The sequence below is a fragment of the Pipistrellus hanaki genome, assembly GCF_964339955.1.
Source record: "Pipistrellus hanaki genome assembly, chromosome: 9".
Lineage (NCBI taxonomy): Eukaryota > Metazoa > Chordata > Mammalia > Chiroptera > Vespertilionidae > Pipistrellus > Pipistrellus hanaki.
In genome coordinates this window covers 34,229,226-34,253,437 of record NC_140511.1, presented here as the reverse complement: position 1 = coordinate 34,253,437, position 24,212 = coordinate 34,229,226, and the positions used below count along the sequence as shown (strand labels likewise).

At 38.4% G+C, this 24,212-nt stretch overlaps 1 protein-coding gene across 5 annotated transcripts in view; it reads right to left on the bottom strand.

Moving 5' to 3' along the window:
• The window catches only part of LOC311628225 (disks large homolog 2), a gene marked incomplete at its 3' end in the record, with an annotated part of 1,110,130 nt that extends 1,092,037 nt beyond the window's left edge, over nt 1-18,093 (bottom strand). For all 5 annotated transcript variants that reach the window (XM_084895257.1, XM_084895256.1, XM_084895260.1 and 2 more), the window contains exon 1: nt 17,866-18,093. In XM_084895257.1, the coding sequence (XP_084751383.1) occupies nt 17,866-17,967 (102 nt within the window). In that variant the 5' untranslated portion in view covers nt 17,968-18,093. The remainder of the gene's footprint in view (nt 1-17,865) is intronic.
• Nucleotides 18,094-24,212: the final 6,119 nt, after the last annotated feature.

The window sequence follows — 24,212 nt, the reverse complement described above, 5'->3', positions numbered from 1 at the left end:
TAGCCACAACCACTTGGGTGGGCTGTCTTTTCTTCCTCCGTGATCCAATCATGGTTGTCCTAGACCTTTTCCACTCTTCACAGGCCCCTGTCCCCAAACCCCTGCTCTTAATCTCAACGTAGCATTTTCTATTTTCTTCATGATGCAAAATTATATCCCTGGCTGGTTTTGCTCAGTGATTAGCAGTAGGGATCAAGCTCACAACCCTGGCAGTTGGCCTGACCCTGAATCAAACCATGGCTTCCTGGTTCATATCTCAAGGCTCAACCATGAACCACACTGGCTGAGCTATATTTGTTGATTGAATGAATAAATGAAACACAAATAACATTAGCTCTCCTATTCTTGAAATTCTCTCCTTAATGTATTGCTGCAGTACTGAATCTCTTAGTCTTCTCTACTAAACTTCTTTTACTCATCCTTCATAGGTATGAATTTTCAGCCTTCTGATTGTCTTTGAATGCTCCTCATTCTCATAGCATTCACAATGGTTGGTGCTCAAATCAGTAGTTGCAGCTCAACCCTCATTCCCTCAGTGCTGTGTTTCAGCTGGTTGGTCTTCACTAACATGTGGATGGCTCACTGTCATCTTAAACTTCAGGCTTAAAACTTTGACATGTCCTTTGGCTTTTCTCTTGGTTTCCCTTCTCTTGCTTCACCAAGCCTTGATAATCCCCTCAAATATTTCCCTTTCCACTCCCTCACAGCAGCCTCTGCCCTACCACCCACAACCATTCTTGACTTCTGTAATTCTAATCCATCCTTCCTAAATATTATCTCAGTAGTGAAACCTTCCATCACCTCCCAGTTTAAATCATTTCCTATCATGTAGTCTCCTTCTGTTTGTTACTGCATATGTATTTGTTAAGTCCTCTAACTATAAACTTGACAAAGGAGAGACCATCTCTATATTCTTCACCATTGCCTTCTCAGAGCCTGACACGTGAAAATATTTACATGCATATTAAATGGGATTTGAATAAATAACTATTTATTTAGATCATTTTACCCCATAGAGCTTTCAAGTTGATTTTCATTTGGGCCTCACAGTATCATTGAAGCAGGGATGTTTACACTAAACTTCTAAAGAATTCCACCAAAAAATGCTTAAAATTAAAAATGGCTTATACACTAAAAGGGGGCTTATTTTATTTGAGGAAAGAATACCTGAGCAGAACCTGCAATTTCCTTATTATGCCAGATGAATGAGGTGTCCCTGTGCTTTGACTGAGCCATCTTTCTTTTAAAAATGAATGTGCCATCATTACAAGAAAGTCTACAAAGTGCCACATTTCACTTGAATCAGGGTTTCAGTTGTGTGCACTGTAGTAGGGTTTCCTCAGCTTCTCCGAAGAAAACCCCCAAATCCTGTATTGTGCTAAATCAATGACCTTTATGCCTTCAGCTTAGATCTGAACAGAACCACAAAAAAAGAGGATGTTTTCCATGCAGATGGGCCATGGGTGCTGAAGCAAGTGGTTCAGCAAACGAAGGAAGCAAACATTTACCATTCACACCTGCGAGGGTCAAGCAGTCCTCTACCCCAATGCTTCTCCTCGGAGATAAGCAAAAAAGCTCAGCTTACCAAGGGCCCCACCATCAATCACACTTTTATCAAAACATGAGCATATAATTGGATACGTGGGTCTCAAGAGCTGGGGTTAGAGAAAAACTGGTTTAGTCACATAAACGATAATAATTACCATAAGCAAATTAGCCAAGTCTTCAACTTTGATGATATTCTCAATGACAATATTAAATAAGAAACTGAAAAATAGATTTTTGGGGCTAGGAAGGTTTATAAGAGCTCCTAGATAATATAATTTTAGTTTCTTATAAACTTGAACCATAGGTTAAAAATAGTGCTATACATATTCAGCTATGCAAAGTTTAAATGTATGCATTAGACCATGCATATATATGTTTAAGTCTAATCTATCCCCCAGAATAACACATTACCATTTTATTTTCTTCTCTGCTTAAGTAGTAGTAATAGTAGCAGTCAATATTTCTTAGCATATACCTTACTAAGTGCTTATAAATTTAATTTACAATCCCATGTAACTCTTACAACATGTGTTTTTATAAGCCATTAGCATTTCCATTTTGGACTTTAAGACTTGTCTTCAGAAACTTTAAGTATCTTGCTCCTTTTCCTACTACTAATAAATGATAGAAATTTAGTCTTTAACCTAGATCTTTCAAATTTACAAATGTGCATCTCTACGTCAATGATACACTATCCTCACAGGTGCCAGGTCTTAAGTCATGCAGTGTCTAGACTTGGGTCCTGCCAAGTATTTTAAAAGAAGAAACAACATTTCTCTTCAGATTACAGTTTTCACAATTAGACCTGGGTTTGAAAACTAGCTTAGTCCATTTTTCTCTATAAACTTGTGAAATGTAATTTATTGCCCTCCAATTTTTCATTGATAAAATGGGTCTATTACCTAGACAATAAGTCCTTCATTTATACAGAAAATATTAATAAGCACATACTGTGTGGTAAGCATCGTGTTGGGAAACAGGGAAAGAACAATAGAAAGATCCCAGGCCCTCATGAAGTACACAAGCTAGATTTTCTAAATGTCTTCCAAAATGCATACCACTATAATAATTTTTAAAAGGTTCCTATTCAAGTGGTTTAACCACTATTGACCAGAGCCCACCCCAATTAATTACTTCTTTATTTTTACATTCACAAAAGGCTCATTTTTCTCTTCTTGATTATGTTTTATACACAGAAGCCCTGTCTAACCCAAATTTATAAGTAATGACTGGTTTACTCATTTACATATACATTTGTTATTTGGGCATGTGAGTCTGCACACATGCACACACTCATTTCTAGAAGGATCTGAGATGGCCTCTTAATTTAAGAACTTCTTAGCTGGTTGCTCTTAGCAATAGTCTTTAGCAGTTAAGTTAACCAGAACAATTTCTTAAAGAGAATGGAGAAGTCAAAATAGTTTAGGTAACAAAAGGGAAATAAACTAGTTTTAACTGGACTTAAATCTGAAATAGTTACATAGGGCTTGATGATTCTAATTTAGCTGGGATAGAGAAAATGTTGGTGCCGAGAAGCACTTCACCCAGAGGGGAAATTCCAGTGATCTCCTTTCTCAGAACACCAATAGGCTGAGTTCCTGCATCATCTTTGAAGCTGGCCCTCATCCTATAGAGTGCTTGACTAACTCTTCTTAATAGTCCAACTATAAATCATTCAACTCCGTTAAAGACACAGACAATTCCTAGATTCAGAAGTTGTCAAAGATATGAAAGCTGGTGTCAGGTTATAAGGAATAAAAGCAAAACAAATTCCTTCCAGCAGCTACAGAGTGATAAATTATTTTAAGATGATAACTCCCAAATAGATGTTCCTATGGGATGCCATGTGTAGAGTCATTCATTTACTCATTCATTCCATAACCAACATCTAGATGTCAGTGTTGAGGACTGGGGAATTAATTTCTTTCTCCATTCAACATCTATTTATTGAATATCTCATTTGTCCCTTTCTCTCATAAAGTTGAGCTCAGTGGAAATGTGTGAGGCTAAAAATACCGTAAAAATAATGTAGGATGGGTGTAATTATGCAAGAGGCAAGTGAAGCTTTCACAAAACCAGGCCAGGTCCTTCCTCTTTGAAATGAATAGTAGGGCTCATTAGCATAAACAATTAAACATAAAAGTTACATAAAACATTCATTCAACAAACATATAGTTAGCATTAGTATGCCATAACCACTATCCTAGTAGTTAGGTGTTCAAGATGTCAATTCCCAGACTCTTGACACCTGGGGTATTTACAGCCTGGTGACAATTCAGCCTTGGATGATAGAATGAAGCCCACAATTCTATGGAAGCAGGGTGGATATATGGTGGCCAGGAATACCTTCTATGAGGAGATTATACAAACTGACTTCTAAAAAGATGAGCCATACTATTAAAATTTCATTGATCTGTTCTCTCCTTAGAAAGAGCCCAAACCATTTTTTAAAGACACTGTGCATGTAGAAGGATATATACTCCATTTATTTGCTAAGAAAACTAACAATATTCTTGCTAATCAGACAAGTAGAATGTTTATATGCAATCATAAAGTAACAGTGCAAGGTGCTAGATGGTTCATAGCCAAAAGCAGCTATGCAGAGAGTGCCTTCAAGGTTCTGAACAGACAGGCTCTACCCAAGGCAAGGACCATGAACTGTCCAATATATCAGGACTACTTATTTAAAAGAAAGCAACCATAGCCCAGCTGGCATGGCTCACTGGTTGAGCATCAACCTATGAACAAGGAGATCATAGTTCGATTCTTAGAGTATGCAGAAGACAGTTGATCAATGATTCTCTCTCATCATTGATGTTTCTCTCTCTCCCTCTCTCTCTCTCTTTCTCTCTCTCTCTCTCTCTCTGAAATCAATAAAAATATTTTTAAAAAATAAAATAAAACAACTGTAGCCATACCAGATGAACCACTTCAATAATATTTTATAAATGGCATATTGGGACACCTTAATAGTTTCATTACAATGTAACACAGGATTAGATTAAATGGGGTTGAGTCTGTGATAGGTAATAAAGGATTTTCCAAGCTATCACTAGCATTGAAGCACAATATTAGGTCCTTAACATTAATATTCTGAGACTGAGAAGATTTATTTAGCAAATCTGCTCCTTCAAAGTGGAAATCATCTTGATATGTTAGCTAGGTATTTTTTGTTTGTTTATTTGTCTTTGTTTTTTAATGCTGAATCTTTGTAAATCTAAATAAGTTTATTCATTATCTCTTAATATGCTAATAATTGAGTTTAAATTCAACTTCAAGTTGAAATTATTGCACATTTTTCCTAAACTGTTTCAGGATGAAATCAAGTGAAAGAAAACATCCTCAATTAAAAGTAAAGAGAACAAATTAACCGCAAAAGAAATCTAAGTTTTGCCAGATAGATTTCATCTCTATATAGAGAAGACAGACATATGCCAATGCCAAATGCTCAGTCCAAATTGCAGAATACCTAGTTGTGCTAGAGAAAAATAATACATTTTGAGTTGCCCTTTCTGGTTAGAAAATTTAAAATTGCCTTCCTGAATCCATATGAATGGAACAGAAAATATGTATGTATGTAGTCTGGCAACATAAAAAATTTGCTAGGCCTCAAAATATTATTATGAAAGCAAACACCTAGATTTTGATTTTGTTAGTAGAAAGCTGGTTTATCTAAACTCAACTTTACAGTAATTGTTTTCTGCTTCCCTAGAACTCAGAAATCCTAGCATCTAACCAGTGGTAGGCAAACTCATTAGTCTACAGAGCCAAATATCAACAGTACAACGATTGAAATTTCTTTTGAGAGCCAAATTTTTTTAAACTTAAACTTCTTCTAATGCTACTTCTTCAAAATAGACATGCCCAGACCATGGTATTTTGTGGAAGAGCCACACTCAAGGGGCCAAAGAGCCGCATGTGGCTCACTAGCAGCGATTTGCCGACCACTGATCTAGACCATCTTCACTCAGAGAGGAAGATTTCCATTTTTCAAATGTATATTTGGGTCCACAAATCCTCATGACAGAAGGAGCAGGGCTTTGGCACATAAAAATTCTTAAGGAGTTTCCTGGCTTAACACTAAAGGCATAAATAACTGATCATGGAACTATACATGAAACTGACTTGCTTGGAATTAAGGAGGTTAAATCCACGTCCTGAACTCCCACAGCGGGACTTAAAAGAATCAGAGAGAGCCAACAGACAGTGCCTTTATCTGGCCCATCTACACATGCTCACTGCTACCAGGGACACAGAAAACATCATAGTTCCAGGTCAAAGCCTTCTTCTTAGAGGTTAGAAATCATAAGAAAGAAGGGGACCAACCAATAACTCAGACATTCAACTCAACTCTGTCCTTACCATCTGAAATGTTTATGCTCCATGGACAGCTGCAATTTTACTTGATTTGGTCCATCTTTGCTGAGCTCCCACACTGTGCAGCCTCAGCCCTTCAAGATTCAATATGGGTAACACATACTCATTTTGATCACATTACTGCCCTCTGTTCTTGGCAGGATCCTGGAAATGCCTTGGTTAATTGCTTTGGAAGTATGGTCAGTCTGTAGGAACTGCTTAGGGAGGGACAAACAAGGAAAACAGAGACTTTTCCAGAAACCTGCACTTAGCCCCCAGTAACCATCACTGCATACTTTGTGACTTTGGGAAGGTATAATGTCATTTAGGAAATAGGAATATGAAAGAGACTTTTTAAAATGTCCAGTCAAAGCCCAACTTGTTATTTGATCACCCAGTATCATGGAAAAAGAGCCTGGCACTTGAACATCTCTGGCAAAGAGAATTTTAAACTCAACATGCTTTAATTGTCCTCACCTATAAAAGATCTACTTCATAGAGCTATTGTGTTGAGGGACAAAAGATAACTCATTTCAACATGTCATCCATAGAATAATGATGCCCACTATTTTTAAATATGAGTAAGAGCAATATTAAAGGTTTTTTTTTTCCTAAGTAGTCAGATAAAACCTCTCCAAAGAGGTGAGCCCTGCATTCAGCAAGCACATGCACAATCCCCATCCCAGCCTCTTAAACCCTCTGACCACCATCACCTGAGAACCTCATTGAAATTCCATGTCTACTTCACCAGAACAAAGGTGCAGTTTGCACAGCCCGGTTTCCTGTTTCCCTACAGTTATTTTTTTTCTTTGCAAACTTTTCAAGATAAAATTCAACACCCTAGAGCTCTGGAGGATGCCTCATCTCCCTTCAGACAAAACAGGCATCCGGTTTCGACAATAAATGAGATCATAGCATCCCTACTAACACTGCCGTAGATAAGAACCTGTCAGCATTTTCATTATAAAACCTTTTTCTTCCCTCTGGGTTGAGAGATCAACCATAGCAATTTGCTGGCAAATAGCTCTAGCAAGGCTCAAGCACAGAGAGAAAATATTTTCATTTTACAGAGCTCGAGAAAGGTTTACTTGGGAATTAGGCAGGCTGCAGAATCCCAAGGAGCATGTCTTTCTGGTGGTCATTTGGCCTTTTATATATTAAAAAAAAATGCTACGTGCTTTATTAAATTATTTTTTTCCTGATATATAAAACAAACTTTTCTCAGGCAGCAGATGTTAGGAAAAGGCTATCTACTTAATACTTCCAGGAAGCAATGGCTCCTGCAACAGCTGTAAACAGCTCACATGACTGAATTCGTGCTCACTGAAGGTGCTTTGGGGGTTGGGAGCATTCTCTCACAGACTTTCTGGGATAAATCTTGGTGGGAAACTTATGCCAGCATTATTTCAAAGGGGAAAAAATCAGATATAGTAATAATATGCTACAGTTTAAAAATAAGATCTCCCTAGAAAAATGATGGCACACTGAATACTCAATAAAGGGGAGTTGAATGTAGCTAATATCTAATCTGGTTCCCACAGTAAATTTTGTTTCCTTCACTCCTGAACCTTAGGTTTAAATTTTTAAAAAGCCTCTTTCTAGGCCATTTCATTCCATGCTAATATACACAAAAGTGCAATGGAAAGGGATTGTATCTGAAGGAGCAAGAGAAAGAAAACTACTAAGATCTTTTTAATGGCTACTATCTGCCACACAGTATGATATTATTTTTCTACTAATGGCCCAGTGCATGAAATTCATGCACAGGGGGTGGAGGTGAGGGGATATCTCTCATCCTGGTCTGCATCCTCTCCAATCTGGGACCCCTCAGGGGATGTCCGACTGTCGGTTTAGGCCCAATCCGGAAGTCGGACATTCTTCTCAAAATCTGGGACTGCTGGCTTCTAAACACTAACCTGCCTGCCTGCCTAATCACCCCTAACCATTCGGCATACCAGCCTGCTCACCCCCAACTGCCTCCTCACCGGCCTTCTTGCCCCCAACTGCTCCCCATGCTGACCTGATCACCCCCAACTGCCCTCCCCTCCTGGCCTAACCACCTCTGCCTCTGCCCTGCCACCATGGTTCTGTCCAGAAGGACATCCGGAAGGTGCCCATATTACCCTTTTATTAGTATAGATTTGGTTAGTATAACAAGCCCACTAAATCTAATTTATCTCTGTTGTGCAGATGAGAAAACTGAAGCTCAGAAAGGCAAGAGAACTCCCCCAACATCTCAGAGAGATGGTCCCATCACAAGACACCTTTAAATACCAACTTCTGCCCTCAGGATCTGCTTCCTACTTCTAGGTTCAAGAGTGCAATCAGGCATATGACTCACCAAAGGTAACTCTATGCTTCATCCAGATGTTATGATAAGATGTAGTCTAACACTCTCTCCACTCTACCTCCTCCTTTCTCTCTTTCATTCTTCCATTCAAGAAGAAGGTATACCTTTAATGTCATGCCACTAATGTCCAATGCCATGACCTTTTAACACCAGCAAAGAAGTGTTGAATCACAGATACCAACAGCAGACTTGAGGCCAAAACTGAGTTAGCTCACCCTACCCTGTTTGCTATTTTTTTCCATGTGTATTTCTTAGTGCTAGCACACTAGCCAAACTGAAAGAATCCCAAGGGAAGGACTCTTATTGTGTTTGATTTACCATGAGCTGCGTGCCCACTATGACACTAATAGATATGCTCAAGAGAGAGCTAGGAATTGATTAACTCACTAGTATACCTATCATTCCCCAAATGGAGATTTTTGCCAAAGACAGTGGAGATAACTGAAGACATGGCTCCAGGGAAAAATCCAGTCTCCTAATGTTAGATAACAAGCCAATTCACATGGTAGTAAATACCATGTTATTTGAGGTCTTATTAAAGTAATACCATTAATCATTATTTGATGCTATCATTATTTGAGATATAATGCAGTTATATTAATCCTTGGATGGTTTACCCTATAATGTGAATGTTAAGAAAGACAGAATGCATTAGACCAGCCTTTTGCCGATTAATACTGCTTTTCATGTACTAACTCCTCAAATAAAATGATTCACACATACCTCAGAAACTTGGACAAAACTTTAATAAAGATAATGCAATAAAATACCATCACAAATAATATATTTTGTATTATAAATTCCAAACACACACACACAAAAACACAATGTTTAAAAATACTACATTATTTATGAGGTTTTCAGAAGCCATAATTTATGGCCATATTCTTATTCCATTTGACCCAATCACTTACTTTTTTTATAGGAAAAATTATTATTGAATACTTAATCATCACTGCAATATACAATGTATTTATAAGGCTGACAAGAACATTCATATATATAAATATAAATGGAAAAGTCATGAAAATAACATTGAATGATTTATATTGTACTATATATGGAGTTATAATCTGTGATTGATAATTAAATAAATTCATAATCTCTTAGACAAAACAAGCTATAAGATCCCATTCAACAAGATACCCATGACATGAAGGTTCAATTGAATTTATAATCTATGAGTTCCTCTATAACTTACTAGACAATAATAATTTCCTAGTGATAATATGTCTAGACATCTCACCCTCAAAGGTACCAAATGTATTAGTCTATATTTTTCAGAGAGAAACAGAGATTTATTATAAGAATTTAGCGTATGTAATTATGGAGGCTGAGAAGTCCAAAACTCTGTAGCTAGCAAGCTGAGACCTAAGAGGACCCCAGTGTAGTTGTAGTATAAGTTTGAAGGCCTGAGATCAGGAGAGATGATGATATAAATTCCATTCCGAAGACCAGCCAGCCCAAGACCCAAGAAGAGTTGATGTCTCAGTTTAATACTTAAAGCCAGAAAAGACTGATATCCCAAGTCAAAGTAGTCAGGCAGAAGGAGTCCTCCTCACTCAGATTTTTTGTTTTATTCAGGACTTTAACTGATTAAGTGAGGCCCACCCGCTTTAAGGAGAGCAATCTGCTTCACTAAGTCCAGAGATTCAAATGTTAGGTTCACCCAGAAGCACCCTCATGGCACACCCAAAATAACATTTAGCCAAATGCCTGGGCACCCCATGAACCAATCAAGTCCATACATAAAATTAACTGTCACACTAGGATAACACATTGAATAATGTATAGTCTGTTTCAGCTCTAGGAAGTTGGATAGCACAAGAAGTTTTGAGGCAATCTGCTAAAAGAAAATGACACATAAACTGTAACAAAATACACACTATTTTATTTTTTCACTAATTCACTCAGTGCACATTGGCAAACACCTATACAATTCACTCATTCATTCAACAAATATGTATTGATTGCCTTCTATGGGACAGACATAGGTCTATTTACTAGATCTTTTAGGCACTGTGTGAAATGAATATGACATTGCCCCTGTCCCTAAGGTGCTCACCTTTTAGATGGACAAATAGAGTAAGTAATGCATTAGAATTAATATTAGAATTAAGATTTAAACATTAAGTATTAGATGTCATAGGTATCCAACTCTAAAGGTTATTGTGATGATTAATTTTATTCAGAAGGGACTTGAGATAATTTTACCATATGAACTTTGGAACTTCATGTGGATATTCATGAGTGCCGGGCAGCAAGCTTCATGAAAAATATAAAAGAAGTTTGAGGTTTTTCAAGATTCTAGATTCTATGACCCAACATTCCCTTTGGTGAATTTATTTTAGTTACTGTACAACACTTAACCCTCCCCATCTTTTGACAGTTAGGTTCCCCACCTCAATTGTTTTACTATTAAATATTAAATTTGAAAAGGACCTTAAACTGGCAAGAACACTTTTTTCAAATGGAACACAAGGCCTGTGCAACCTGCTTCTTTGGGACACTCAGCACCTGTTTCACTCATTAGCTCATTTTTCATTTTCTCTTTCTGGGTCAGATTTAATCTAGGATTTCTTTTGGTGTGAATTACATAATCTTTTAGATTTTTTTTTCCTTTTGTTGCATAAACACATTTTAAAAATGTGTTGATAGGTGAAAGTACACAAGTTTCCATGTACTGACTGAAGGTAAGTGTCCAGTTGACTATCAATGATCTCTGACTTTTCACCATCTTGCAAATTGGCTTTAAGGAAATGGAAGTCAAAAGTATGTACTGCTTATTTACCACATTCCAGACATTGTGCTAAATGTTTTCATAAGTGTTACATCACTTAGTTCTTACAACAGTCCTGTAAACAAGGTGTTGTTTTTCCTGCTTTTTGCAGATAAATCTTATCAGTTTCTCTTCTCTCACCTTGATTTTCAACTTCTGCTCCATAGTTAGATAACATGACAGAGAAAAATTACACTGACTTAGAAATTAGGAGACCCGGTTCTAACTATGACCCTATGATTTTTTGTGTGCTCTTGAGAAAGTCACCTCCTCCACAAGAAAATGAATCCTTAGGGAAGGATGTATCAAAATGAATACTTAGGGTGTATCAAAGGGGGGGGGGGGGGAAGCTTTATAAGACTGAGTCCTCTGATATGTGTGCCTTACATTCAAATTCAGATTTATTCCCAGAAAGGTGTGTAAAAATTATATGTTTTACGAATAGACTCCTAACTTAAATGCACTTATAGGAAGTTGCTATTTGAAAGAGCCCTATAGTTAATTCTGGAAGTAAATGTAGGCTCTCCATATAAATTGCTTGGGCTCTAATGAGTCTCTGCTACTTAAAAGCAATGTAACTATAGACTGGTTACTTAAACTCTATATGCCTCAATTGCCCCGTCTCTAACATGGAGATAACTATTATACCCAACTCTAAAGGTTATTGTGATGATTAAGTGACTTGACATTTGTAAAGCATGTAGAACACGGTAGCAGGTTAGTGTGTATATGTTGGGATAAGGATTTTGACTATAAATAGCTGTCACCTTAAGGTACCCATGTTGTACATGAACAACTAGATTTTTAAAATATGAGGTATTTTTAAACATACATACACTTCAATATAGTCATGAAATTGATATTAACTTAAAGTCTAACAGAGTTTTAACCTTATCACAGAAAAACAATGAATTACCTGTTATTCATAAATCCGTAAAATAGAGGAAAGCAACTTAAAATTGGGGAATATTAGTATATCTGAAGTAACTTGTGATGGTGCAAATCTATACTGGCATCATTAAAATAAATGTAGCAATACCCATAATCAAGACTCTTAAAACATTTGCCGAAACCAGTTTGGCTCAGTGGTAGAGTGTCAGTCTGCGGACTGAGGGATCCCAGGTTCGAGTCCGGTCAAGGGCATGTACATTGGTTGCGGGCACATCCCCAGTAGGGGGTGTGCAGGAGGCAGCTGGTTGATGTTTCTCTCTCATCTACATTTCTGGCTCTCTATTTCTCTCCCTTCCTCTCTGTAAAAAACCAATAAAATATATATTTTTTAAATAAGAGTCTTAAAACATTTAAAAGACATGCCTTAGTAATTCTACTTGTTCTAGACCATCTAAAGGAAATAATGCCAAAACCAAAAATACCTATTCCCCAAGTTATATTTTTTGTTTGACTTTAAATAGTACAAAATTTGGATTAAGAAATATATATCCATAAGTAAGAAAGTTTATCTGTTACACAGCTATTAAAATATATACACAAGCCCGAAAATGGTATTGCTAAGTGATTTAGCGTTGACATACGAACTAGGAGGTCACAGTTTGATTCGTGATCAATGCACATGCAGGAGGCATCTCAATCAATGACTCTTTCATAATTGATGTCTCTCTCTCTCTCTCTCTCTCTCTCTCTCTCTCTCTCTCTCTCTCTCTCTCTCTCTCTCTCTTCTCTCCCTTACCCTATCCCTCTTCCTCTTTCTCTCCCTTTCCCTTCCTCTCTGAAATCAATAAAAATGTATATATATATTTTAATATAATCCTAAAACATTTAAAGTAAACTTATTGTGACTGCAACTACATTAAAAATACATTATATGAACATCATCAATAACAAAATAGTACCAGAGTAATATATACTAAAATGTTAACCATTTTAATCTCAAGTCTTTTAGGACGATAATATTTCCTGAAATTTGTTCTATTTCTGATTTATATTTTAAAATTTTATTTCAATGAACATGAGTTACTTTAGATAAAAACAAAGAACACAGCAAAATAGTCAAACATTGGCAATATTCAAAATATTCCCTTAAAGAACAGCTGTCCTACCAATTACAAAAACATACATAGCGATATACCGCTTAATGAATCTTCTGTGACCAACATTCCTTTATAACAAAGTTGGTTATGTATAAATAAACACATAAGCAAACAAAACCACTTCACCAGGGAGACTTTCTAGACAAGAAAAGGAGCCAGAGGGTTTCAGGGAGCTGTCCACCAGAGAGGTTCTGACCAGCACTCTGTTGCTGGGGGATTATAACAGCACCTCTGGAAATTGGTATTCCACAGCCCATTTCCTTTTGCTCTTCCTCCTCTTTTCTGATATCCCATCATCTTTCTATCATCCTTCCTTCCCCTTTTCATCCTCCTTTCTTTGCCTGATAACTATGAAGGTTGAAAGACACTTGTAAAGCACCTAGAATAGTTTCTAGCTTTTATAGCTATTTAATCCAGAGCTAAATTATGTTTTCCCTTCCCTTTCACCTTTACAACTCATCCTCCTTTTTTTGTTTTCTCCCATGTTCATTGCTTTCTTATGCTCACTCTTCTTTCTTTAGGGAAAGTCACCATAGAGACAACAGGGAAGTTGCTTTCTATCAGACGATTCTTGTCTTTGAGTGTGAGGCAGTTCATGCAATTCATCAAACATTCCCTTTGGAGGAGGGGGGCATGGTTCCAGGACTCTACAACATTTTCAACAACCTTTTTCCTACCCTAATCCACCAAACATGATATTAAAAGCATCTAATGTGGCCTGGGACCTTGATTGTTTGATTCCACTAAGATATTATATTAACAAATGGCTATTGAGGGATGTGGGAGAAGTTCCCGAAAGTATAAGCAATATTTCAAAAACATTTTCTTTTGAGTTAGAAAAAAAGAGCAAAAGAATAATTGAGGAAAAGTTACATTTTAAAAATAAACTTTTAGAATATTAGGGGAAATAACAAATATTGCATGAGGTATTTATTTGTTTATTTGTTTATTTTGCCTCAGAAATGGTGGCTGGCAAGAGGAAAGTGAAGGGAAGAGGACACAGGGGCTGCTGACCTTGGTAATGCAACTATAGGCAAGATAAAGAAAGAGAAACAATACATAGGCTTGGCCATGGGGTTACATTCAGAAGTTGAGATTTTGCAGGTGGAGAAAACAGTGAAGCAAAAATAAAGCAAATATCTATTTATTTTTAAATAATAACACAAACACAACCAAGATGAGAAAGCCTTTCAGAAATCCCCCTTCTCCATGGAAAGTCCATTACCAAAGCAGTATTTTATTGTAATGACATATGGTCTGGGGCAAAAAGAGGACTGATATAATTGAGAGCTTATTTTTTTCCAAACAACAAAATCTTTGTCTCCTATGAGACTTTAAGATCAAGGAGAGGAATGAAGTGGAATTACCGCCCTCGATAGACTTATAATTTTTGAAGGAAAGGAATGGTGTCATAGTTACATTTGTATCTCTAATGTCCATCACGGTGCCTGGGATAGAGCATAGCATGGAAAGACACTTGACATTTATAGTCACAAGTCATCATCAGTTAACTAAACTGAATGACAACAAGGGTAGGGGCTGAAGGGAGACACTGGAACTTGCTAAGTGACAAAATAAAATTATTTTGGGTTTCTTCCTTGAAAGCTCAAGTTACTCAACACCCTGCAAGCCATTACTGGGTTTTGGAATAATAAGAACAAACAGTTTAAGTGTTTTTGAAATTGAGAAAGTCTGGCCTACACATGAACATGGCTTTAGACTTGTCATGCTAAATATATTCCAGGAGAGACAAATATCTGTCCTAATAATTTTAGTTTCAAACTTACTAGATACTATTGGAAAGCGTACTTTTTTGGAGGCTCCATATTGACAGCTATATCTCAATGAGTTTTTTTTAAAAAATAATTATTTAAATTACACTTTCATTGCTCAAAGATTCAACTAAGATCCCTATTTTATATTTTTTTCTTAAATCAATATTATAATTAATAGAGTCACCTATCACCTCTTTTGAATTTGAGACCACGAAGGATAAGAGCTGCTTATTGTCACATCTCCAGTAGCTAGTATTATTGCTCAATGGATGGCTATTTGTTGATTAATGGAACAATAGTATCAGGTTACCATTAATTTTCAAAAATCCATTTTGTTTTGGGAATGTTTTATCAAATGTTTCCTACATTTTCAACAAACACACAACATAGAGAAAAATAACCTAAAAAATAATTATCAATCTCATTGCAAAGATTAAAAAGTTATCAAAGAACTATCCCAACAATCAGAGAGGTCTCTCCTAGAAGTGAGGAGCCCTCCTAATGGAACTATGAAAATAACTGAAGCAATACAAAAGTATCATTTGATAAATGCATACATACTTTTTAAAATTGCATGTCTTGCAATGACATACACAATGCAGTAGTTATTACTATAGCTATTCTACCTGAGGAAGCTGCAACTTTAGAGAAATCATATATATATATATATATATATATATATATATATATATATATATATATATATATACTAATACATCTTGTTTTGAAATCCAGGCCTATATGACATACAATTTATGTTCTGTTGTCATATGTCAGATAGTATTGAAGAATTCCACAAGAGAGAAGGCTCTAGTATTCTCTCCATATCTAAGTTTCTAAGGTGGAAGGCTTATAACAACCAGTCTACAATAAACCAACCATTAAATATAGCTATGATATAATTACCAATTCCATTATATAGGAAGTATCTTATTCAAATGCTTGGCAAAGTGAAATGGCAAAGGCCCTCTACAAGTATTACTATTTTCATAGAGTCCCAATTTATTTTCTAAAGAATAATATCTATCAACACCCATGATTTGAGTGTTTCATCTCACAAACTGATGTTGTTAAACCAGAATACCAAAAGGAAGAGAATGTAAAGAAAGTTAAACTAAAGTAATCCCCGGCCTTAAAAAGCAAGTGAGCTTATAATTATGCCAATTTCCTTCAATTATCTGAAAAGCAGGGGGAAACTTAACAACAGTCTAAAAAAAAAAACCTCTTTGAAAATGAGCTTTAAAGACTGAGTTCATGTTCAACAACATTCTCCATAACAACAACTTATTTGATTATTAGCTCGTGTTTAATTTCCCTTGACAAATAACCCACCTTTATTAATAATCATTTAGCACTGCAAAGTACTTCTTGCAAGTTTACAGGAATAGATGTTAAATAGTAGCCATTGCTAAGATGCTGCTGTAAATCCAATTAAGAGAGTGAGTGGCCAGCTTCGTAGGGGGAGGGTGGCAAGTTGTATGCAGAGGAGCTAACAAGTTAGTTTTCGGTGGTGTTCATTCACATACATCTTCCTGACAGCGGTGAGCACACAGACCTTCAACAACTCTAAGACCTTTTCAGGGAATTCCAAAGGAGTATGGCTACTCTTCAGCATAATCAATATATATATTTAACTGACTTTAAGGTGCAGCTATCTTATTGAGTAAAAAAACCATAAATCTCTGGCAGTAACTGTACCATTAAAAGACTTTATGAAAGATATCATTGCAGGATGTTAGAGCTCAGGAGAATCATCTCATTTATACGTGTCAATTTACAGAATAAATCCTGAGGCTCAGAAAAGAGAGCAGATTCTATAGGCTTAGTCAGTGTAAGACTTACAATCCTGACTCAAAATTTTCTCACGACACCTACACCCCCTAGGAGCACTCTCTGTGAAGTTGAACGTGTATGTTGCATTAACTTGACTGCCCAACATACTCACCAGCTGTCCAAGCCAGTCGCTGCTGCTGTGCTTCAGAGCAGTAGGGAATCCTGTGATTATTCACTTAGGAATGTGAATTTTCCGTTATTTCAGATAACGCTCTCTCTCTCCTTAGAGAGTCACCAGAGAAGCCAACATGTTTTACCCAAACAGGCCAGACAATTACACCAGCTTTTCATACTGAAAAGAAATGAAGGTGTGTGCCTAGGAGTAAGGGGACTTGAGTTCATACCAATTTGGGGCTAACACTGCCCCAATACCAAGTTCAATGCCCTTTTCTCAGGAGATGCATTATTGAGCTCACTGCAAAAGTTTCAGACAAGGAGCAGTGAATGGTAGGTAACCCGCTTCAAAAAACCTTCAGACCTCATTCCCTCGGAAACACCAATCACCGTTACAAAAACCTGGGGTGGGACAGTTATTCACTAGAAACTTCAGGAACTGCGCCACCTCTTGTTACAATTTCCTTGATTTCAATTAGATTGTATAAGCTCGGAGAGAGAAAAAAAATACACAATTGGGGGCAACAGGAGCTTAGCTCTATTTTTTTTTTCTTCTATCTAGGATAAAAATAAGCTCCTCAGCTATCCAAGTGCCACATTGCAAACTGGTACGTTCCGTTTCATCTCCTGTACGTGTACCACCTGAGTGAACCCTGGCTGCCCGCGGGTAACCTGGGGTGAGTTCAGGAGCTCCCACAAGAGCGGCCCGGAGCTCAGTTGCTCACTAAACATGAAACATGAAACGCGATCCCAACCAGCAGGAGAGCAACCTAAGGCGCCCCCTCTCCGGAGCAGATCAGCTCCTGGAGCCTCTGTCCATCCCACACCAGGGTCCTGTCACGACCGAGTGAACAGCCCAACCTCGGACCAGAAAAATCCCTGGTACTCTCCAGGCCCCCAGACCCCAGCGCGCACAGCAAGTCTCAGTTCGCTCCTGACACTCTCCTGACCGGCAGACAAGGAAACACACAACGGAGGAAGAATTGTTCGCACCCCCATGGGAGGGAGGCAGCATGCATTAAAAAAAAAAAAAAAAAAAAAAAGACATGAACCTCGTCCTACCTTGCATCCAAACATCAACGACAAAGTGTTGTTGGTGCAAGCAACTTTGCAGTGGCAAATCATTGGTGTGAAACAGTCAGGGTCCTGAACCACAGGGGACATTCCTTTCGGGCTGCAGCGGTGGCAGCTCGCTGGCGGGGACGCGAACACGGTGCTCCCTGGGCATGTGGAGGAGCGACAGCCTAGACCGAGCAGCAGCAGCGGCTGCTCGGATCGCTGCCCCCGGCGCCCGGCTCAGCCATCCCAGCGCCCGCCCGGGGGAGAAGCCACCACGCGGAGGGCAAGTACCTAGCAGCTCAGGGTCTCCCTTCCCTGGGGAAGGATGCGTGGTGGGGGGAAGGGATAGACCAAGACGGGTTTCCCCCCAACAGGATGGTGAATTGGGGGGGGGGGGGGGATAGAGGGAGGTAAAATTTTAGATAATTAAATAAATAAGTAAAAAATAAAATAAAATAAAAGGAAGCCAGGCTCTGAGCGGAGGGTTCAGAGGAGGTGGGGCAGCATTAGCATGTAAAAGGATTGTGCCCGCCTACTCGCCCCAGTCACACAAGATTGTCATGAGAGCTGAAGGGGGCCGAAATTATTCTCTGAAGGAAAGGGGAAAAAAAAATACTGCAGCTCCCGATTTGGTAAAAAGCCAGTGGCTTGCAGCAATCCCGAGTCACCGTGGGGAGCGCTGGCCGGGCAAGTGGGGTGGGAGGGAGGGGCCCGGAGAGAGAGGGAGCCGGAGCGTGGCGCTGGCCGGCCCAGCTCAGCACAGCCCACCCGGGTGCGCTGGGGCTGTCAGTGCCTCCGATGTGCCCCAGAGACTACATTCAGCCCTCTTTGCTGCTGCTGCCTAGTGTAGGCGACCTCTGAAGCCAGTTGCTGAGAAGGAGGAGGCCTGCCTAACCCTGCTGCGTGCCACCCCCAGGCCCTCTGGCAAAGGCGTGCCTGGGTTGATGGCTTGCAAAGGGACCTAAGGTAGAAGTGAGCTGGAAAAGGTTTCCCAGAAGCCCCAGGCCTTGGACTTAGGGGGGGGGGGGGGGCAGAGAGCTTATTCCCTCCCTGGAGGGTAGATTCAGCCTTAGAACCAAGGCTCTATCTCACAGAACATTTTTTTCAAACTCAAAAGGAAGAGTCCGCCCCCTCCCCCCATTGATGTCTCCGAAGCTCCAAGAAGGCCCAGAAGTATTTCTGTAGTTCCGGAAGTATGAATATCAAGACTGGTGGATGCTTTATTGGCTTTTTCCTTTCCATTTTTTTTTCTTCCTTCTTTTTAAAGTGAGGCTGTCAAAATTGCAAAAGACCAAAAAAAAAATATTAGCATGTGGCTGGCCCAGCTGCAAAAAATGCTTACTGGAGATAAAAGAAAAAAGTGATAGGAAGGGTACAGACAAGAAAGTGGATAAAACCAGCACCCTCTGAATGCCACCTAAGTGCCTGGCACTATGCCCCACAGACTGTTGGTGGAAAGAGAGCAAGACATCAAGGTTCAGAATTAGACTCTGGTTCTGGTGGTAAGAATGGGTGGCTTTGTGTAAGTTACAGTGCAGGAGCCTCAGTTTGCCTCTCTGTAAGTGGGGCTAATAACCCCTCCCCTGCAGAGCTGTCATAAAGACTGGAGATGATAAACAACACATTTCTGTGGTGAGCCCCTCGGTACCTGGCAGCTACTGTTGGTTTACATGGCTTCTTTCATGTCTTTGCCTGAGAGGTAAAAGTTATTGGACATGATTTCTTAGGGGAGGAAACTGAGTCTCTAAAGGTTCTATCATTTGCCCAAGTCACTCAATCAATAAGCCATGAAGGCGAGGTTCAAAGACAGTGGTGGGAGAGAGTCTAAAAAGCAACTTCACAGGGGGTGGGGAGCACTTCTCCAGAAGCTAGTTCCAAAGTCTCCAGATTTATTTGAGAAGGGCCAGGCTTGTCGAATTCGCATGAATGTGATAGTGTCCAAGGTCTGCTTCTACCTGGGCATTGAACTCAGATCTTGAACTATAGCAACATCATAGTGCTAAACATCCATAGCAGACTCTGGTGGAACCAGAATGCCAGACCATTGTACTCTAAAGTTATAAGAGTACTTATATAGTACAATAATACTATACTATGCAGCCTTACAAAGTTCCAGAAGGAACAAAAGAACAAAACAACTTGCAAATTGTCCAGTCAAACGCATTGTCCTATAAATGTTTTTTCACTTGCCCACATCCAAAATACCGCACCCTCCTGTCCCAAGTCAATGGAAACTGGCCTGATTATATCAGAATTCCCTGGAGGTGTTTAAATAAAAATGGATCTCAGGCCCAAACCTAATTCTCATTCCTTAGATTAGGAGAATATCAAAGAATCTACATTTTTCCTCAGTACCCTCTCCCCCCCCCCCCTCCCCCCCCGCCCCTGTTGAGAGGAATATGGGTCCTGCCTACAACATCAAGACCTCTTAAAGGGAGTTGAGGCAAATCTGGTTCTAACTGAAGCTATGCCTCAGGCTTTGGGACCCTTACACTCAGGGCCAGGGTCCTCACCCAGTTGGTTTCCCTGTTAGGAATCAAGATTGCTTCAGTCAAGTTCCTATCTGGGGGCTGCTGGGGCTGGGAGGTCTAATATGTGTGGGCTTAAACATAGCAGATCACACTGAAGGAGAACTCTGGTCTGATGCCTTCTGTGGAATCTTAGTCACATTCACGGATTAAGTATATCCCTTAGCATTTTATCCCTTTATGTTACCATAAAATGTGTGATTGTGTGAGCATTTCCACCTACAGAGCATCTATAATTATGGCTGTTTTTCCAAAGGAGAATGGATTCTAAAAAAGTTGTACAATATTTTTCTTATTCATTAGCCTATAATTTGGATTTCAAACACCCTAAAAGTATTGTATGCTCTATATTGTGATGTTCCAATAATATCTAACACAGCCTCTCCCTAATGAATTACCCAGGCTAAGGCTGACCTCCTATTCTAGGGCAGCACTAAAGGCTGCTATGTTCAAGTTATTTCCCATTTTAAAGTTTGTGCTAGTTTAGATTGAGACAGCCACATGAAAGAAAAAATATGTAATGTAACAAAAAATGTATATTTAATCTCAGCGATCTTTTATTGTTTAATTTTAATAAATAAGAGTTCATTTATCTCTTTCTCCACACATACACACACATATGCACATAAGCACACACACAGGGATGTGTGTGTATGTGCATGTGTGTATTTGTTATCTGTTTGTATGCATCTGAAAAAATGTTTTCTCTTCATTTTTGTCTCTCAGTAATAGCCCTGGGGTGAATTGAAGGGGAGGGAGATGGAAAGGGGAATGTGGTTTCCATGACAATGCATTCCATAGTTACATCCAGTAACCACTATGGTTAAAAAAAAATGAATCTCTGTTAACTTAAGATATGAACACATTGCATTATTGGTCCGGAAAGCACTAATTTAGGAATATACTGCATGGGGGTGTACTGCAATATTTTGAGAAGGAGATATTACACTAGAAATGTCAGGAAAGGATGCACTGATTTTAATAGTCAAAATAACCACCTTTAATTAGACATTTCAGTGTTTGGTAACATTTACAGTTCTTCCTAATAATCATCACTTTTGAAAAATGATATATGACAACTACATACTACTAAACATGTTTCCTAATGACAACTTTCTTCAAAGTGAACTGAAAATCACATACAAAAAAATAACCCCACAGGATTACCAATAAAAATGACCAGTGCTTAAGTTTAAGCCTTTATTCTTATTGTTGTTGTTGTTGTTGCTGTTGTTATTATTATTATTATTACTAACCAGAAATTGTAAGAGTGAAGAAACATTAGTTATTTATTCACCTTTTCCCTTCTTTGCCGATCCCTTCCATAGCAATTTTTAAAAAGAGGTGTTTTGTGTTGGAAGGGAAAAGTGCGTATTGGACAGTAGGAGCCATGGTGCTTTTTCCTACTGATTATGTGACTTTCAGCCATCTACTCTGCCTCTCTGACCCTCAATCCCCCTGTCTATCTATATGAAATGGGTATACTAAAGCATCTCTAAGTTTGTTCCAGTGCTGAAGTTCTCTGAGTGGGCTTTCAAATATAACATCTTAAGAATTTGAGAAGCCATATTATTCAGTCACCTGTCTTCAGAAAACAAACTATTCTGTGGTGTTTACTATTTGATATGCTCTACTATAATATTTGCTACGTAAACTGTTATAAATTTAATGTTTGCTGGAATCAGATCCCACTTTTGATAGGGGTTGTTTGTACCTTTTTCAAACTCTTCATTCGGTGACATCCTGCTGGCAGCTTCCTATCAGCCATAAAATAAGTACTTACACACCACAAATTGGTGAACATGACAGATCAAATTTCTTTTTTCTTCAGAGAAGCCCTTACCAACACAGCACTGGCTTAACTACCTTATCTACATTAACTTATTTAATCACCACAACTACTTGATATTATAAAAAATAAAAAATAAAGGAAAAGAAAACTAAACCACAGACATTAAGTAACTTTGCTCAGGTTACTAGTTAGTTAAATATGTAACAAACAAAAGTATTGATGGCTTTCCACCACAAAGGTTTATTTCTTCCTCATGTTAGATGTCCTTCATAGCTGGACTGTGGCCCTGGTCCATGTTGTTCCATGAACAGAAGAGCAGCCTCAATCAGGGACATGAGGGCCCCATGGCAGGAGGAAAATGATCAATGGCTCTCAATGTTTCTGTTCCGACATTAAAATCTCTCCCTGTTCACATTTTACTAGCTAAGTCATGTTAGTGGCAAAAGAAAAAAAAAAATACTCTTCTCACAGGGAGGAAGGAGAAAATAGTGGGAACAATAATACAATCAGATAACAGCTTAGTTGAGTGTTAGAATTAGAATTTGAATCCACACAATCTGACTTGAGGACCCACATTCTTAACAACTAGGCCATTTTGCTTGTTACTTACAGCTAACACATCTCAATTTTTAACCTGCTTTCCATAATAGGGTTTGCTATTTAGTAACTCCACGAGGGATTTCTTCCCTGTGACTCCTATAAAAAAAGAAGGTAGATTTTGAAAACATAAGAGCTTTGGAGCTAACCAGACACATCAGGTTTTGCCACTGGTTGCTGTGTGATTTCAACCTTTACACTCCTCTCCTTCATCTTCCTCCCACTGAAAATGGAAGTCCACTTATTTTCACTTAATTTTGTAATAGAGATGTTTTTCTGCAATTAATTCGTCAATAATCTTGTACCACAGGCTATGTATTTGTCATTGAACTTCCTGAAATATGTAAGGCAGAGAGGGATAAAAATATATGTATTCTACCATCAATGAATTTACAAACGAATTAAAGAGATTGTCAAGAAATAAAGGTTCTTCCTGATAGTAGGAAAGTATATGTAATTACATACTAATAAATGTACTTTAAATTCATAAGAATATTTGACCACCCCAGTTAATGTATCTGAACTGCCATTTCCTGTTCTGTAAAAAGGTGATAATGCTATAGGATTATTGTAAGGCTTACATGAGAAAATGTATTTCAATATGCCTGTTACTCACTGGTTCATGCTAGATACTCAGTAAATTAAAGAAGCTTTATGTTAATGCCACAATCTTTGTTCCAATAAAAGTTTATCAGAGAGAATAAACCTATTAGGACCAATGCGTATAATCTCTTTATTCTGAACAATTGTAACACTTTAACCTTTCTTTACAAATTGGACTCTGCCCCCAAATACCTCAGCCCCTTTCTCAGCCCTCCCCTAACTGAGGAGCACACTCCTGCAGTGAGGGTTTGTGTTAGTCAGGGCGGATTCAACTGACTCCAGTATCTACCAAGCTTTCCCCATGATTGTCCAGTCTTTGTATTCTCTGCAATTTCAATTTCTGAGTCTTGCATTTCCATTCACCTGCCCTGGAGCATAAACCCATTTGGTTAGTCACACTTAGTGACTGGTTGACCTTTATTTCAATCATACTTGGCAGGTTTGTTTGACCTTTATTTGAAATAAGTTTCTTGTTTATTTGTAGTTTGGGATGATTGAGTCCATACATGTGTGAATAAAGAACAAATAAATGTGTGGGTTAACTCAGGCTTCCTACAGCTCCACCTAGGCTCTGGTTGAACAAGTACAGATCTTTGTCTCCTAATCCAGCCCCCCTCACCCTCCCACCTCTTTGAAAGGAGTACACCCTTTATTGAGGAAATGCCAGCCCATTGATTCCCAGTCAATTCTGACAATTCACTTTAGCAGCAAGTCTTTTCAAATAATAATTGCCCTCACCTACAATGAGGCAAGGCAACAGTTTGCCTATGAAACTGCTTATGATATTCATGTCCCTATTTATTGCCATTTTGAAAAAGCAGCCCCAAAAC